This window comes from Anguilla anguilla, chromosome 2 (assembly GCF_013347855.1).
Source record: "Anguilla anguilla isolate fAngAng1 chromosome 2, fAngAng1.pri, whole genome shotgun sequence".
Lineage (NCBI taxonomy): Eukaryota > Metazoa > Chordata > Actinopteri > Anguilliformes > Anguillidae > Anguilla > Anguilla anguilla.
In genome coordinates this window covers 49,487,441-49,505,896 of record NC_049202.1, presented here as the reverse complement: position 1 = coordinate 49,505,896, position 18,456 = coordinate 49,487,441, and the positions used below count along the sequence as shown (strand labels likewise).

At 35.6% G+C, this 18,456-nt stretch overlaps 1 protein-coding gene across 19 annotated transcripts in view; it reads left to right on the top strand.

Annotated features, from left to right (window-relative positions):
* The window catches only part of LOC118220689 (RNA binding protein fox-1 homolog 1), a 330,165-nt gene that overhangs the window by 308,165 nt on the left and 3,544 nt on the right, over positions 1-18,456 (top strand). For 13 of the 19 annotated variants that reach the window (XR_004763998.1, XM_035404792.1, XM_035404781.1 and 10 more), the window contains one exon: positions 4,606-4,670. Coding sequence is in view for 16 of the 19 variants with exons in the window: in XM_035404792.1 (XP_035260683.1) it covers positions 4,606-4,670 (65 nt within the window). In the remaining 3 variants the exon portion in view is untranslated. Of the gene's footprint in view, positions 1-4,605; positions 4,671-5,301; positions 5,352-10,579; positions 10,633-18,456 lie in introns of all 19 variants that reach the window. The other 6 variants (XR_004763997.1, XM_035404782.1, XM_035404785.1 and 3 more) reach the window with 3 other exon arrangements.

Below are 18,456 nucleotides of genomic sequence, written 5' to 3'. Positions count from 1 at the left end.
GTTGCAATGGAAATTCTGTCTTACTCTGTGTTATGGTTCTATAATGGTTCTATTCATTTCCTCATTTATAGTCTTTTGGACTATAAATTATTCTCTGTATGCCCAAGAAGCTTTAATATGAAGCATAACTTTAAACATAAAATGAATTCTACAAATTATATTGCTATATTTTTGGAGTAGAAATTTTTTTTTTTTTTTAATTTTCTTCTTACTTGAGTGTCACTTTTACAGTCATATTTGTTGTATTCAATGCAAAATCACAATAATTTTAAACAAGATTGATTAACAAAGTGAAATGGTGTGGCCATAAATGTTCAATATTGTTCATAGAAGTGGATGCATGGGTAATGCAATATAGTAATGAAATAGTAATGCACTACATTATATTATATTACATTTTTTACCCGGAGTGAGAATATAGGAGAGATATGGTGCATTCACCTTATTAAAATGAGAATTGTGTTGGACCAGGCTAACAACATTCCCAGACCAGCCAGTAAAGATGGAACATCATTAAAGCACTAGTATAATTATGCTAACCAGGTACAAATTACAAATTTTTACCTGCTAAGATACAAAGATACATACAGGCTGTATATATAACAGGCCCAAAGTGAAACACAAAATTGATAAAATATATGACCTGAAAGCATAAAAACAACATAATCTAAATGAATATAAACAGGGGGCAGTGCAATGCTGTGGGGATGGGAGTGGAACCAAGATGCAGTCTGATGAGGTAGGTCTTCAGTCTGAGTAATGTTCAAATTAATGTTCAAAAGAAGTGCAGGGTGGAATCTGTCATTTCACAGCTGTAAATGTTAGCCAAGGTAGCTAGCTAATGCTGTGCTGCGTCAGTACATGATAAGTAGTGAAATGACATCAACAGGGTTAAAAAGATATGGCATGTCTGTCATCAAGCCTTCTACCAAATTTCCTATGTAAAAACCAAATTAAATAGGCTGCCAGGTAGTTCATTTTATTTTTCTCATCTGATCACAAACTGAGTTGGATTTACCTTCAGACTGTTACACCACTGACATTTTTGTACAAGTCCCTGAATTTATATGCACAATTGGATGCAAAGTAAATGTATCTACTGGGCCTGACTCAGCTATCACCTAGAGTGTCTGTACTGGGAGGAGTAAAGCATAGGGGAAAAAAACAAGAATTGCAAGGAATTGCAATTGTAAAATGCACCTCTGATGTTCGTTCTTTTCCTCACCATTAGAGGAGTAACACCGTGGCTCAGATTGATTACTGCAAATTGATATGAACATTAAATATGCATTAGAAAGTATTAGGAAGCATTACTGATATTTATTACAAGCCATTCTTTGTGGACTGTTTGGGTACATTTGCTAAATGTTTGATGAGGAGAGGGAAATTAAGCTGTAAAAGAAAAAGAAAAAAAATGCAGAAAAAAATGAGATTCTGACATTCATAAGTTTCAAATTGTTTCAATTTAGAGTAACTAGTACAGAGTAATAAAATGGTGCTTACAATCTCGTCTGGATTACCCTGGCATAACTGTTTATTTAACAATGATGTTGCTTTTCTAAAACGTATTAGTTCTCATATTAAAGGCATCCAATGCAGGATTTATACCTTTACCTTATATTATAAAATCTCCATGCTCAGTCATATTTATGATGCACTGGCAACCTTTGTCTTTGCTCACATTTGCCGAATCCGTGCTCCTCTGACAGTATATCTTCTTCTTAGATGTATTCAGGATGCTTCTGTAATGCTCTTTTATGTACGGGGAGGGGTGGGTGTGGCTACAGACCCTGTAGGGTGGGACCATGTTTTAGTGGAGAATTTGTAGCTAGCTAGCTACTGCTATGGCAAAGGTGAAGAAGCACAAGCACAGCAAAGCAAAACAACAAGCCGACAGGGCTCATTCAAAAACCAACCTCAAAATAGTTTTTTTTGATGGCAAAAAATTGAGATATAAAAAAGCAAATAAATGGATATAAAATAATAAAAACTGGGGTGAGTGGGCAAGGCTTAGGACGGAGGAGGAGACTTTGATTGTAAACACAAGGCTAAACATCCAGCACAGTATTCCTTTAAATGAATGCATTAAAGATTCAATAGTACTCCAGCACATTTGATTTGAAATGAAACAATATGAGATTAAAGTGCATACTGTCAGCTTTAATGCGTAAGTATTTATATCTGTATTGGGTGAACTGTCTAGGTATTACAAGCCTTTTCATACATAGACTTGGCCAGTCAAGAACATTTCACTCTCTGGCTCTGAAACACTGCTTGGTTGCTTTAATATTATGTTTGGGGTCAATGTCCTGCTGTAAGTTACTCTCCAGTGAGGTTACTCTCTTGCTGTTTCCTCTATTTTGCCTGAAGTAAACAGTATACAAATGATTGTAGTTATGGCTCAGAATATAAATGGGACAGATTTTATTTGACGCAATTGCCTCTACAGCAGAAGTTCTGCCGGCTAGAGAGAAATACTTCCAAAAGATAAGGAGATCTTCCATTTCAACTCCTTATTTTAGTTACAATCCTCATAGAAGTAATGATTTTGAACGAAATATTGACGGATTCCGTAGTAGTTAGCAAAAATTAGAAAAACAAAAAAATATATATGCAAATTTGTCTCTGCCGGGAAGATCTCTCAGGAAGGCAGTGCCAAATGAAACCCCAAACCATTGTAGGTGCTGCAGCGAGGACATACATTTTTTTAGTGGACCCAGTTACCCTTGTTTTAAGCTGTTTTCACCCCTATACAGACAATATCATTATTGTAAAATCCTTCCCAGAACCAAGCAGGTTCAGGTCTGTTTTTTCCCCAAATACTGCATCTTGAATATATGACTGGGCTTTCATTCATTCATTTTAATGGAACATGTATACCACTGTGTTATTTTAATGGAGCATGTATACCATGTTTATGTGTGTTGTGATCACCATTTTTGTGAGATCTCATTGCAAATAATTATATTAACTGGAAATGGATAATTTAATTTTCTGAGATAGTTTTTGTCAAATGGCTTTCTTGCAAATCAAACAACAGTCTGAAGCAAAGATTTTGTTAATCACTCCTTTCATGATTGCACAGGTGAATTAGTCAAATAGAAATAAGATGTCAAGTATATAGGCTATAGCACAGATTATGTCTTCTGTGGAATGTCAGTTATTTATTTATTACAGCATGTTTCCAATTCCCCATTTGAACATAAAATGGAAACAAAAATTAGATTCTTGCAGCTGTCCCCTATTCACTTTTTGTTTTTCTACCATCTTTTTTTTTTTTTTTTTTTTTTTTTTTTTTTTTACTGGTAAAACACTTTTGGTCACCAATCCCTTTGCATCAGGTTGAAGATGCTGTCTTCAGGGATTCTGTCTCATGCTTCTTGTAGCACCTCAAAAAGCATATCATTTTCCAGTGGGTTCTGCAGCCAACACAACAGAAGCTACCTGTCATGACAGCTCATGTTGCACTCATGGCTCAGCAGTCAGGCCTACTGCACAATAAGTACATTGTTAAAGTTTCAGCATGAAGGAGCATGTGATCCAACTGGAGTGGTGTCATGTTCATATGAGCCCACAGGAAAGACAGCAAGTGAGGTCTTCTGGCTTTATCAGTAACGGCACTTGGCAGTCAGATGGCCACCAATCACAAGTGGAGTTCCACAGTGAATGGAGACTGCTGACCAGAGCATCACACTTTTGACAGACCTCTGTTGTTGACAACAATTGAGCTGTATCACAATAATAACTTTGCACAAGGGTGATCCAAGTAAAAACTTGTATTCATTGGTTTGGTTTTGTTTGCATTAAGGTTTGCCATGCTCATAAACACAGAATGCCACTGGCCTGTGGTGTGCAAAGAGTGACTGTGCTATTGGGTTTTGCCATTTTGTATGCATTGGAATCTGCATTGAACCCACTTAAAGATGAAGTCTGATAATATCATGATTTTTATGACTACACACTGTTACACACAGCCTCCCATGTTATAGTCTGACTTAGTACAGCTTTTCTCTTGTTCTCTCGATAAGTGAAAATTGCATACTGTTTCTATGTTTTCATTCCTGTTTTCTTACAAGGAATGACTGAACAGCTGATCAGTCATTGCTGTCCACTATTCATTATACAGCACCCTTACTAGACCTCAGATGCACATTATATTACACACGTCTCCCTTTGTGAAATTCACAAGAAGACAGGGAGTTCAATATGGATATGAGATTATTGCACACAATTACTCTTGATTGTATACCTAAATCATATGTTTTAAAAATTAGTACTAATTTTTTTCTAAGGTTTGTACTGTTAAACACGACAGAAGGTTTAGCAAGGTGGTTATGTTACATTAAAGAATGTACCTACTAAAACTCTTTTGTTTTTTTCTGTACATATGCACATCAAGGATATACAAAATATGAAGCCACAAACACTTACTGAAATGTATCTCATATTAGATGAAGGCATTTGGAATGACCAAAATGAAATGATTTGTGTACTTTATGTTTTGTACTGAGCAAGAATGAGAAGCTAATGATAAATACTGTCACAGTAAAAAAAAAAAAAAATGAAGAACCAAACTGAGTGCTTGTTTAATGTGTTGTGTTTTAGGGCGGTTATGCTGCCTACAGATATGCTCAACCTGCCACTGCCACTGCTGCTGCCTACAGTGACAGGTAAGACACAATATTATGACTTAGTATTCATATGCAGGGTCAGAAACATTGCCAACGTTTTACTCCCGAGAACATGACCTTAAACAGGTCCTGAGAGTTGAGCTTACTTTCTTGAAGACTGTCTCGTCCGCAACTGCAGCTATTTCTCTCGGGTCAATTGCCTTTCCCATTCCCAATGAGCATCTAACATGGAGGGCCAGGCTGATTTATTATAATAATTCCTTTTTCCAATTTGAACCGAGCCTATCATGATACACAGTGCTGTAATTGGCAAATGAGATCAATTGAGATGTCACCGTAAATGTAATTGCTGAATGTGCAGTGGTGGAATAGTGCAGCAACTGTAACTGGCTAATTAAGTGTGATAGACCTGACAGTTCTATAAATAAAGGAGCAAGAGTGTTTGGCAGAACAAAGGGACAAAGTATATTTTGCAGACTGATTTAGATTATTTATTACTTCCATTACATTACTTGAGTGGTACTTACCCAACACTTGCTCCATATTCACTGTGCAAATATTATACCTCAGTATCTAAATACAATATAGGTCTTGCTTATGGGCAGCCTTTAAAATGAACTTGTAATAATTTTTGTGTTGTTTAAATGGTGTCAATGTCATCACTTTGGAGGAGTGGTTCGAACACGCATATACACTTGTGTATGAGGGGCCAGCACTGCTGTAAGTCAGATAAGCCTTGCATGCAGGAGTTTGCAGCCAATGAAATCTCAGGGTTTGATACAATCTTGCATGGAAGAAAAGCCAGCCAATCTCAGGAGTTTCTCAATCTATTAGATCACTTCCTGTCCAGCATCAAAAAATATATCCTGTATACCCAGTGATAATCTGGCTCTGATAGCTGCAGTGTCTGGACACTGGGTGGGATATAGGCTGAATTCACTACTGAAATGTATTTCCCTCCAGCATTAGGATTAATTTCTTAACTTACTGCATTGTGCTGTTTTTTTACCCATGACAGTACTAAAGAAAATGCTAAAGAATGTTGTCTGAAGAAACAATAAATGTCACGCTGCAGATAATGCAAGAGTACACAACTGTCCTAAATTGCTGTTCTGAATTAGGTGCATTCATGTGATGCAATGTAGTTAAATTCATCACATTTAAATAATGTATTTATTCTGATCTTTCATCATATGTGTATTAGAACATGTGAACAGAAAGGTAACAATTTTAGTTGAAATGACTGGAAGTCTGAAGATTGGTTGTGTTGTTCAGACAGCAACCTACAAAACCGGAAAGCCTGCAGATTGGCTTGCATGCAAGATTTAAAGAGGCCTGAAAACTAGTTCCAACATTGCATGCAAGGGTAAATGTCCTGCTGGTTGGTTGTCATCTTGCATGGACAGCTGCTGTTTTTTTACAAATCTTTGTTTGCAAGAATAGGGAGCCTGTAAATTGGATATATTTGATTTGATTTATTTTTCCTATTGTTTTACTGTCCCTTGCATGCAAGACTGTAGTAGATCCTTGGATTTCATTGGCTGTAATCTTGCATGCCATATAAGTATCTTGCATGCAAGTTTTTGAGGAATTATGGCGGTGTTAGCAAAAAGCTGTTTATTACCCACCTAATATACATGCAGATGTGTTCTGTATCTGTCATCATGGGATATGTAGTCACAGTGGCTACTTGAAAAACATGGAATTATTCAAAATAGAAGCACATTATTCACTCAAAAACTACACTTGTGTAAAATCATATTCTGAAATTGAAACTCTATTTTAATAAAAATGTAAACTGTATTTCTGTTTCTAATGTTAAAAAGAAATTATGTTGTTATAATCCTTTCCATGCTATTATTAGAATTTATTTTTTTTAATACTGTGTAGGTCATGATTGATAATGTGCTTTTATTATTTTGGTTCCTACATCTTGTTATGGTTGTTGTAATGTTTTTTGTTTTTCCTTTGTGTATGTGTTTGTACTTCTGGTGAGATTTTACACATACTTTAGTTGAGCTAGATGTTGTTCATGTTGTTCATGTTCCAAGAAAGCAAAAGTGTGGCATCAGGAAGCTTGTGATATGCTTGCCAAATTGTCTTTTGGTGAAAATTCATTTTTGAAGACCAGCCATAGTGTTTGCTCAGCTGATCTGTGGCATATGAGGAAATGTCTTCAAAAGTTTTCAATTGCAAAAATGTCTGTCAAACTATTGTCCAGCAAAGTTCTATACTGATTGTAAAACATAATTAAAGTAAAAGCATAGTCATATCCTTTGTTCTGGATTTGGGGAGGTAAATTCTCAAAAAATATTCAGAAATTAGCAACGATACATTCACTGTTGTTTTGGCTAATTATTGGTTTTGGGCTTATTTTTTTATATTAATATTCAATGATTAGTAACTCATATTTTCTAATATGTGCTGCTATTAGATAATTTACATGGTGTTGCAAACTATTGCATTTTAATTATGCAAGGATCAGGTAAGTTTAAACATAATTTCTGCTTTGTTCAGTACAGCAGATAATTTTTCATAAGATATACACATCTATCTAAATCTATATATAGATATATACCCTATGAGACTTAAATACTGGCAGGCTGGCAAACATGTCAAAAATTGATTGACATTTGATTTTATGGGAATGACAGTGAGGGTATTACATCTTTAGGAGATTAGATTGTAGGTAAGAATGACATTGGTAAATTTAAGGCTTACAAGGTCAAGAATTAATGTGTTGCAGAAATAAATAAAACACGGTGTTGAAATGAATTCTAGTGAAATAAACCGAACTGAAAATCATGACCCAAAACACAGAAAAGACTGAATTAAGATCAATACCCACAATTTAAAATATACAGATATATTTGGTTGATGTAGTACGAGGATGACAACTTCCTTATTTATTGTATTGTAACATAATTACATTTATCTTGTAAAATGTTGAATTGATCTTTGGATTTTGTTGATTAGCATGTTAAAGGATTGGATGAATTCTGCAGATACTTTCATTGTGAATGTGTAATCATTAGGATTGTGTGTCATAGTGTATGCCTCTGTGCAAACAAAGTAGCTTAAATTGTGAGGAGTAGGCTGCATATAGGCTTGCAAAATATAATTGGCGGCAGTTGTACCTTTTGAAAAGAGAAACTATATTAGGTAAAATATCAACTAACATAAAAAATGAGTATATTGGCTTAAATGTCCATATTATATCCATTAAATATAATAGCACACCTATTCAATTTATTATGGACTGTTTTCCGTAACTGTATATTACACTTATCTAGCTTCCAATTGCGGTATCCATGAGAAATTCACAATTGGTTTCCATGATCACTCTGTTCATTAGAAAATTATTAATAGCAAAACCATGCACCCTATGCTAGTTTGATTGTTAGGGGGGATGATGGAGAACAGAGAAAGAGGGTAAACCTGCTGTGGAACAGTCGCATAGACAGTTGTGTAAATATTCAATGTATTATCGATATGTTTGACAAAACATGATTTAAAAAAGGGTACCGTAATGTTAAATAATATTTTGAGTGTTAAGAGTATAAATGAATTTTAAAAAGAGAAGCTTGGCTAAATTGTTTATTGAGCAAGGAACATACACTACATCCTGTGCACACTACATAATGACATGTACAGTCTAGTACTAAACTTTTACTTAGAAGTCAGGCTACACCACAAGGGACTCAGTATTTTCAAGATAATAGACAATTGTCTCAAAGATGTGTGATATATATATATTGTTTTAATTAATAGCACATGTTAACACAGTTGTGAGTTATTGAGGACATTACCCATATACAGTGAGCTCCATAATGTGTGTGACAAAATCTTTTGTAAACATCGGTTTCACCATGTAGAAATTACAACACATAGTGACTCATAGATATCACCAGGTGCTGGGTACTGGGCAGCAGTGTAGTATAATGGGTAAGGAGCTGGTCTTGTGACCTAAAGGTAACAAGGTTTGATTCCCAGGTAGGACACTGCCGTTGCACCCTTGAGCAAGGTATTTAACCTGAATTGCTTCAGTATATATCCAGCTGTGTAAATGAATGCAATGATAAAATGCAATGTATGCAATGTATACTGATGCTCTGCCAGTTCTGTACTACAGCCATCTTCAGCTCTTGCTTATTTCAGGGCCTAGTTGCCTTAAGTTTTCTCTTCAGCATATGAATTGCATGTTCAATTGGATTCAGATCAGGTGAATTACTTGGCTAGTCAAAAGTTTTACAGTTTTGGGCTTTGAAAAACTCCTTTGTTGCTCTAGCAGTATGTTTGGATCATTGTCTTGATCATTGTAGGATGAAGTGCCATCCAATGAGTTTAGACCATTTGGCTGAACCTGAGCAAATAAGATGCTTCTGTACACTTCAGAATTAATTCTGCTGTTGCTATCAGCAGTTACACCGTTAATGAAGACAAGTGAACTAGTAAGTGTGACAACCATACATGCCCAAATATCTTGGGCAGTCCATTTTGGCCTCCATGCTTTGCCCTTGCCATCTCTCTGATACAAGTGAATCTTGATCTAATCTGTCCACTAAACATTATTCCAGAACTCTGCAGGCTCCTTTAGGTACTGCTCGGCAAATTGTAACTTGGCCATCCTGTTTTTAGTGTTTGACTAGTGGTTTTTATCTTGCAGTTTAGCCTCAGTAGTTCTGTTCATTAAGTCTTCTGCAGACAGTAGTCACTGACACATTGATGCCTGTGTCCTTAAGAGTGTTTCTGATCTGCCGGACAGGTGTTTGAGGGTTTTTCTTTTTCGTTCATCAACTGTAAAGGTCTTCCTTGCCCAACTGAGCTCACCTGTGTTCCCTTTCCCAAACAGTTAATTTTGGCAATACTAAGGTTTGGCCAATGTCTATGATTTTTTTTTTCTTATTTCTCAGCCTCATAATGGCTTCCTTGACTTTAATTAGGACAACCCTGCTCCTCATGTTGACGAACGTCATTAACAGACTCCAAAGGCTAGAATCAAAAGCCTAGAATAAAAATCTGATATAGAAAGCTCTTATACCTGCACTAAGGAAGCACACTTGACTAATTCAAAACACCTGCAAAGTCATTATTGTGCCCTGGAATGGAGTTGTAATTTCTTCATGGTGAAAACAAAATGTATAAAAAATACCCTTGAGATTTAACCACATGTGAATTGTTTATTTACAAATCTCAAATTGTGAAGTACAGAGCCAAATCAAGAAAAATGACTCAGACATTATGGAGCTCAATGTATGTTTATATTGTAAGCAGTACGTTGAAAAGCTAATGCAAATGATCTAGGTGGTTTCATGAAGCGCATGCCTGTTACCCTAAAACATTTATACTGTTTTGAAAAAGCAGATGATCAGAAATGTGCAGTGAAATCTAACAGTCCTCTGTGTAAATGAGTAGCATCCCGTCTGTGAGCATTTCACAGTAGAGTTTTGGTCCCACAAATTTTATTTTCTTATGTTGAAATCAGCATGCACTCTTTATGATGCATGGATTATTATGTGCACATAGCCTTTTTATAGTTTGCACTGTAATATGCATGTGAGCATTAAATGGTCCTTTGTTACATTTCAAGTGTGTACTGTAAGGGGGCAGAGTTGCCCAGTTCAGGATTGCATACACAATCAGTGCATATTTTGTGAAAAAATCACAAGACAAACATAAGTACTGTACATACGTACTGTGCATAATTGTTTTATTATACCATTTTTTTCCACCATGCCATCATACCAAGCATGTCAGTGCTCCATATCTCCTTGTGGCCTCCTTGCGTGTGGGGCTGCGCTAAAAACTCAGACGCTTTTGCTCGTGAGTTGAAATCCATTTACCGCCAGCACCCTTCCTTTCCCCCATCTTCAGACATCCACTCAATTCGGCAGGCAGCACATTGCCCAGTCAGCAAGCGGTATTGTGAATTTTATCTTCTCTTGCAGAAATCAATTCGTCTTCGTTGCAGCAGATGAAATTTCTTGTAACACCTCTTCAGGTAAAAAAAATAAAATAAATAAATAAATCACTGACACTTTCTTGATGCATCCACGAGGGAGCCAACATATTTTTTTTTCTTCTTTTCCTTTTTTGTGATTAATGCATCCAGCAGCAAGGGCCTTTGTGGCCCAGCTGTAGACAGCTGTGTTATTATTTATGGCCCTCAACAACTAAATGTTAATTTTTGTCATGTTTCTTTTTTTAACAAAGTGAAGCTGTTTGGAGCATGCATGGATATACCTTGCAGCTAGTGCATTCGTCTACTCCTGTGTTTCCCTCTCATCCTCTTTGCTTTTAAGGGGCCTGTGTTCTTTAAGGAGATTGAAAGAAAGAAAGAAAAGAGTCACAATTTAGAAACAAGGAACTTTTTTCACATTTGTCTGGATTTGTTTTTTCTTGTTTCGTTTGCTATGAACAGTTTTCAATGAATAATATTTTCCTCTTGGTTTCCTATGGAAGAATTTCAGGTTCAGTTCCGACCATCCCCTGATCACTTAAGGTGACCATCAGATTCACTGATTGACTAGGGTGCCCTAATTTGCAGTGTGGCATCCAGAAAAATAGCCACACTTTCATCCATTCATTCATTCATTCAGCTGGTCTTAGAAAAATGAAACAATTGCAATGTAATAATCATTCAAACTGGACTATAGGTTAAGCTGCACATGCACACGCTTTTGTACGTTCTTCTTAAATACACTGGAAATCTGGGAATTGTAATTCCAAGAATCTCACAATGAGTAGAATTAAAGTCATTAAAAGCTACTCTTGCCAGTCAGTGAGTACACTGACTACGTGTTGCAGCAGACGCATAAAAATAGCTATAAAGCTGTAAGCTGTTTAAAAAATTCTACAACTGTAATGTAATGGTTTATTTTACAAAAGCGAATCCTATTTTATTCAGTGTTGTTTTTAAAAGTGTGGTACCGTGTGAGAAACTGATTCTGATTTTCACCATGCTACTTAATCCTCATACGCTATTTCTTTCTTTGCTTTCCACATATTGCAGAAGTAAATTAGGTTGTTATTTTCTGAAGGTACTGCTGAGTGCATGGAGGGCAATCCCAGAGGTTCAGCCATTTCTCGACCAGGTTTTGTATTAAACTACCATTGATCCCCTGAGTGTTAGGGCAGCTGAACCAAGAGTATCAGGCTTTAGATTAATCGATTTCCTAGACACCTGGAAGATGTGTGCAAATGCCAGGAGGCGAAGTAAAGGGCACCATCTGTAAAGGGCCAGTGGAAGTGGCAGGCTAAGAATGAGTTAAAAATGGATTGCAGTGAACATCCTATTACCATTACAGCTTTGTAAGTAAAGATGGCAAATGACTGGAAGTGAGTCCTATTTACTGTATTTTGGGATAACTATATAAAATATGTGGAACATTAAACCAGAATACTCAAGAAGTTCGAATCCCATATTGATCTACAGTACAGAATGAAGACATCATCACTGTAGTAATATCATTTATAGCATGTTTACTTCTCATTTAATACCAGAGAATGGCAAAGACTGCATACGTCTTAGTGATATAGTTTAGAACAAATGTTTCCTATTAAATGTTTTCCTATTAAAATAGGGCATGCCAAGGATGAGACCATAGTTGAAAAAAGTGTTTTATTATGATTGTGATCTAGTTGGAAAAATGTATATTTATATTTTTTTATATAAATTAGTCTTATGATTGAGTTATATACTGATATTCTATATATGTTCATGAATTAGCAACCATTCTTTGCATATATAATAAAGACTGGTTTAGTCTATATATATATATATATATATGTTTTTTTTATGTACATATTTGCTCACTGACATTTTGATTTAAAAAATAATGTACATTTGCCCTGTGTTTCACTATGTATAACCTTGGAGTCACCTGTTCAAGATTTGTGACAGAGCTATTTACCAGTTCAGAGTTTGATCTCTGAATAGACTTACTACAAACTAATTAAAAGTGGCCCTGTAAACAGAGATAACACAGGTCAAACAGAGAAGACTGGGCTGGGCAGTGAAATATGTAGACAGACAGGCTCTACAGTGAATAACAATGCCCAGCCTAATCTGCTGTGGATTAGTTTCTTAATCACATGGAGTGAGTAAATATGCAAATTAGGTAATTGACAGGCAGTGTTCAGCTTTCTGATTGGCTCTTATCTGCCCCAAACCCTGTGCAGGTTCTGTCAGGCCCAGAGGAGCAGATAACCCAGGTTATTTTATCACATGACCTTATGGGACCAGGATTCTCTCTGTGAGCCACACATTTAAAGGAGAATGGAAGTCTTACTTTACCTTTCAAACCTGCTAGATAATTGGGGGCAGCACCTCCAGTAGTCCACCACAAGTATTCTAGACAAGATTAATAGCATAGACAGCTCCTGCATGGAGGTTGGGTTTATAGAAGGGTTTTGTTTGTTGTTTTTGGTTCATGCCTACAGCATGCATTTTATTTACAAAATTTTAAATGCTTATGATGTGCAGGAAATGATTATATGCTTCCTAGAATTTGAAATTCTAAATTCCATCAACAGTGTCAAGAATATTGTTTTTTTTTATGATGCAGGTAAAAAAGAGGGGGAAATTATTTTGGTGTTCTTTCCTTTAATCCTCTACAATTAGGTGTGTGTCGAAGTGTCCTTGAGCAAGACACCTAATCCCTAACTGCTCTGGCAAATGAGAGGCATCAATTGTAAAGCGCTTTGGATAAAAGCGCTATATAAATGCAGTCCATTTACCATTTACCAATTACACAACACAAGTTAAATTCTGGAAAGTGTTCAACTGCAGGTTTTGAGCATTGTTGAAAGAGTATTCTCAAGCAATAACTTGAATTGTTGTTTTGTGAAGTATAATAGTAATTTACTGTATAAACAAATTTTAAGGAAGGGGAAAATGAAAATTATTGACTTAAGATAGCATGCATTGCGACAGGCTTTGAAAGTTTACTAGATAGCTGAAATATTGTTTTTTTTTTTTTTTGTTTTTGTTTTTTTTTTCATTGGTTAAAATTTGCTTTGAAAATTCACAATAACTGTCAAGCTAATGTATATGGCCTTCCCAAAGGAGTATAGCAAGGGTAGGTAAAATCTGACTGAAACCATAAACATTGAAGTCATTGATAGAGAGACCCTTGACCAAATCATGGATCTATGGTCATGCTTGTATATAAATTCAATAATGCCAAATATATTATTGAATGATGGGGAAAAAAAATCTATATCTGGGTATGCAATGAACTTTGGATGTAACGTTTTCTGTCCTTGCTATTCAGCCCCGATGGTGTCACTGAGTTCCTATTATGGATGGTGTTACTGAATACTGCAGATATTTTAAAAACACAAGTAATGCTATTGCTTATACTGAATATAAATAATTTGCATTCATTAGTGATGAGATTTCATTGTCCCCACCCAAAGCAGTACCCTTGTACGCATACGATAATGGATGAAGAAAGTACATCCATTATCTTAGGGGTAGTTTAATAATATCTGTAATCACAAATTTACTGTATTCCAGCTCCAGTGAGATCCCTTTATTTCCCCAGAGAGAATACAGCCACAACCGTCTCTGTCTGTCATTACCATTTTGACAGTTCACCAACCTTGTGCCAACAGTTTTAGGTAATTCCACATGACCAGTGTAATGTCACAGTTAGATGATGCTAAGTTCAGTTGACAGTGGGTTTGCCATATTATAAATACCAATGACTAGAATTCTTCTGATTGCTCTTAGGAATTTTGCCTAACATGTGTTAATCACCATTTTTGTGGGAATTTATGGCCATTGGATTTTGGTTTATGAGTGGGAACACTACCAAAGCAAACTGCTTTGTTGTAGAAAAGAAGATGCCTCAGATAAGTATCCTGGGCCAAATCCAGAAATAAGAAGTCATACATTGTAATGAAAACTGAATTAATTTCCCCTCTGGGTCAGACAGGGTTGGATGGATTAAAAGGATTAGTATGCAACCATTCTACTTATGTGCCACACAATGCTGTCATTACTATTGAAATAATGTTCTAATTATAAAATTACATTAAAGAATTCAAACAAAATGTTTGTCCTATTTCATATAATGTAACTGCTGCACAGTAGATTTATTTTGAAGTCCAGTTATGATCAGATGCACTGTATTACAGTTAAAACTACACTATCACAGTTGATTTTTAACATAACACTTTCCTGTGTATTCTGTACATTTCAAATATTATATTTTTAAATATCAGAAACTGATAGGGTGATCTAGATGATTGAAGGATGATGTTTTGTTCTTATGTTTTGTATCCACTGTCTACAATATCCAATTTTTGCAGTCATGGCAGCAATTCAGGTTGTTTTGTAGAATTTTCCTTTTAATTAAAATTTTATTAAAATTCATGCATTGTACCTTTTGATGTAAATGCATAAAACTTGTTACATTCATTATTACATTGTGACATATCAAGTTGTATTTTTAACAGTTTGCCAAATAACATTCCAGTCATTAAGATAAGCAAAATTCTGAGTAGGATACCCCTTTCATATATGCAAGCATCTAATGGACCTCCACACTGTAAAACGATTTATGAAGTGAAAGATAGTCATCATCAATCCAGTATGAAGATGCACTTATGGAAATATGTGTTTGTCATGTGTAAATGCTAAGACTGTTTATTTCTTATCTTATGTATTTCATTACTGCCTCACACGGTTTAAGTAAATATGGCAAAAAATACAATTTGTGCTTTTAGTTTAAGCACAGTAAATCTCAAAGGTCCAGGAAGCTGAAAATCTGTGAATTTGCTGATGTTGTTCTAATATGTTTTTGCATTAACAAATGGCCAAGAAATATTTTTAAATTATTTTTGCGAAAAAAAAGTTACATCCTGTGCCAAAATTGGCTTGCTTTCCACCTTGGTTAAATGCCAGGTCTTCAGTGAGCAGAGTTACCTGCATGCTAGTCACATAGCAAAAACCTTAAGTCTAGGAAATCCTACATGTAATATGTAAATGACGCTCTGGACATTTTCGTGCGGGTAAGGCAAGCTAAGTTGAAAATGCCTAAGATTGCCCCTTCTCTGGAAGTGGAGAAAGTAATACACTTTTTTCTTTCCAAAAATGAAAAGATCCACAAGAAGAAGAAATTGGTTTTATTTTTATTATCTGTACAGTTAGTTGCAGTGCCCATTTTCGCCCAGAAGTTGTCACAAAATGTGGTGGATCAGTAAGTAGGCCTACCATTAGCTAGCGACAATTAAATAGCTTTCAAGCTTAGACATGTGGAATCAAAAACTTTGTCTGGGTGTAATGTCCAGAGTTTGAGACTGCAATATGGTCTAATGTTACCGTGCAGTAGCTCAGTGTTACAACATTATTACACATTGAATGAACTTCAGGTTCAACTATACGACTGTGAAGTCTAGTTTATGTTGTATCTTTCGTTTTGCCTGGTATTGTAAGGTTACTGCTTGGGACAATCTGCTCTAACTGGCTCTAATGAGCGCAGGATAGATGCCCACCTTGCCCTTGTCTGCAGAACCGATCACAATTGCCTAATAGAGTTTATTACAATTTTAATGGTTAAACTTGGGTTAAACACAGGAATTAAATATTAACTTCATCTTCTTGTTCGCTTTCTTAATTTTTCAACCTCCAGCATGATTAGTCATTCTAACTGATCAATATCAATCAATCACAATATATCTGTCCATTATTTACAGTAACCAAAAGGTTAAAAAAGATTTATTTATTCATCAATTTATTGAGTAAATGTATACACATTTGATGCTACGTGTCTCGTCATTACCTAGTTAGTTAACTTGTTAGTTATGTACACTCTGGTGTTTAGAAATTGGAGGCAATCTCATCCAGGTGTCATTATTTGCAGCATGTTATCTAGCATTCCAGTAGTACAACAATAGAGTTACAGTAATCACCCTGTATATCTAAAGCTAGCTGCTGCCTCATCTCACTTATGAGGGTTAGGTAGCTAGCAGCTTTACAATGAGTAGCCTGTGGATGCTATGAGTCGACTTATTGTTGGAAGGATAGCTTCCTATTAGTACTACTAGTTGTACAAAAGAAAAAAAAACAGTTCACTTCAGAATGGCATGTTTATTTGAAATAACATTATGCAGAATACAAGACAAATCAGATTTACTCTGTTTCGTGTGCACATCTGACACATTGTTACGGTGGCCGACAAGGGCAAACGCGCTACAACGGCCCAAAACATTTCTATTAAGAGAAACGTGCTGCAGCTTTAGAAACAATGCCAATTCAAAAACACATACGAAAATCCAAAACAAACACAACAACGGAAATGTGCTGCAAATGAAAAAACGTGCTGCAGAAAGCCAAAACAAATACATTAACAGCAAACACGCTGCAAATACAGAAACGATGCAAAATCAAAAACACACAAACTCAGAAAACAAATGCAACATAAAAACGCTGCATATCCATTCAACACAGTGGAAGTTCTCCAGAAGAGAAAAAAAGAGGTTATTTTATTTTATAGACTTTACCCCCACTACTGCACGCACCAAAGGGTATTTTAGCATCTAACGATTTAGGTTTCTTGACACAATGGTGTCCCAAAACGTGTTAATATTTCTGATTTTTGACTGAAATGATTTAATGTACTTGTTTACCATGGAAGATCATATGCGAAGATTTCAGTTCCTGAAAAATGTTTCCCTCATTTAAATTCTTTTATGATGACAGAGCCACAGAATCCTGTGATATTTATCCTGTGATACGGTGAAATCATACATTTGTTTGATTTTGCCACGTCTCCGCCGTAGTTTTTTAGGTTCTGTTTTGTGTGAAAAATCATGACTCGCTTGAAAAATCAATTGAGTTCTTCCCCCAATTTTTTTCCAAGCCTTCCTTCATATCTGTTATATTCATTGGTGATAACAGTGGTCATGCAGGAACCATATCTTGTACCATATTATCTTAGTCCAATGTCAGGTCACACTACACTACAGATATAATGACAAAAGCCTTTGTGTAGTTAGTGATCTCTACACAATTGTAATTTGTTGTTTTACAAATCATTCTACGTGCAGTACCTGGTTACCGTGTTACTCTACATATACAGTATTTGAACATGTTATACATATTACAAAAGCTAAGCAGAATAACTGCTCATCAATCACTAGAGATGCAGCAGTCAGTGGGTTATTTGACGTACTGTATAATATGTACAATAATATCTTGATGACTGTGAAGGCTGATTCCTAAGTGCAATTAGCCTAGTGCTGAACTCCCCTCCTGAAAGCTAATGATGTATAGGACATATGGCTGCCCTGCTTCATTGGTTCATTAATAAGAGAATGGGAGAAATCATCAATATTTTTAAGATATGCCCATTTTAGAACAAATACATATTCAAATGACACATATATATCCTCAAGAGTTAACATATCTATAACATGCTTACTATCTTATAAAAGTGAAAAAAATGTTTTTTCTTGCGAAACAATTTCAGCATTGATAACACACATGTAATCAGTATTCTATACAACAAGGAGGAGGAAAGAGTTGGGGAGGTGGAGGAGAAAGTTCTGGGATAACTACACTTAAAAACTTGCACTCTCACTCACCAAGATTTTTCATACATCATATACAATATTTCAAATTATGTTCAGATTTTGACCAGATCACCCCTATTAATTTGAAATTGTTGGTCCTTTGTACAAGCCAAAACACAACAAATTGGTTGTGTATTTCACTGAAATTCCATTTGTATTTAAATTAAACCTGTCTAGGGACAGTACTATTGCTTGCTTATGAAAAGCAGGAAGGTTACTGCATGGTTAATTGTCTGGGGACAGA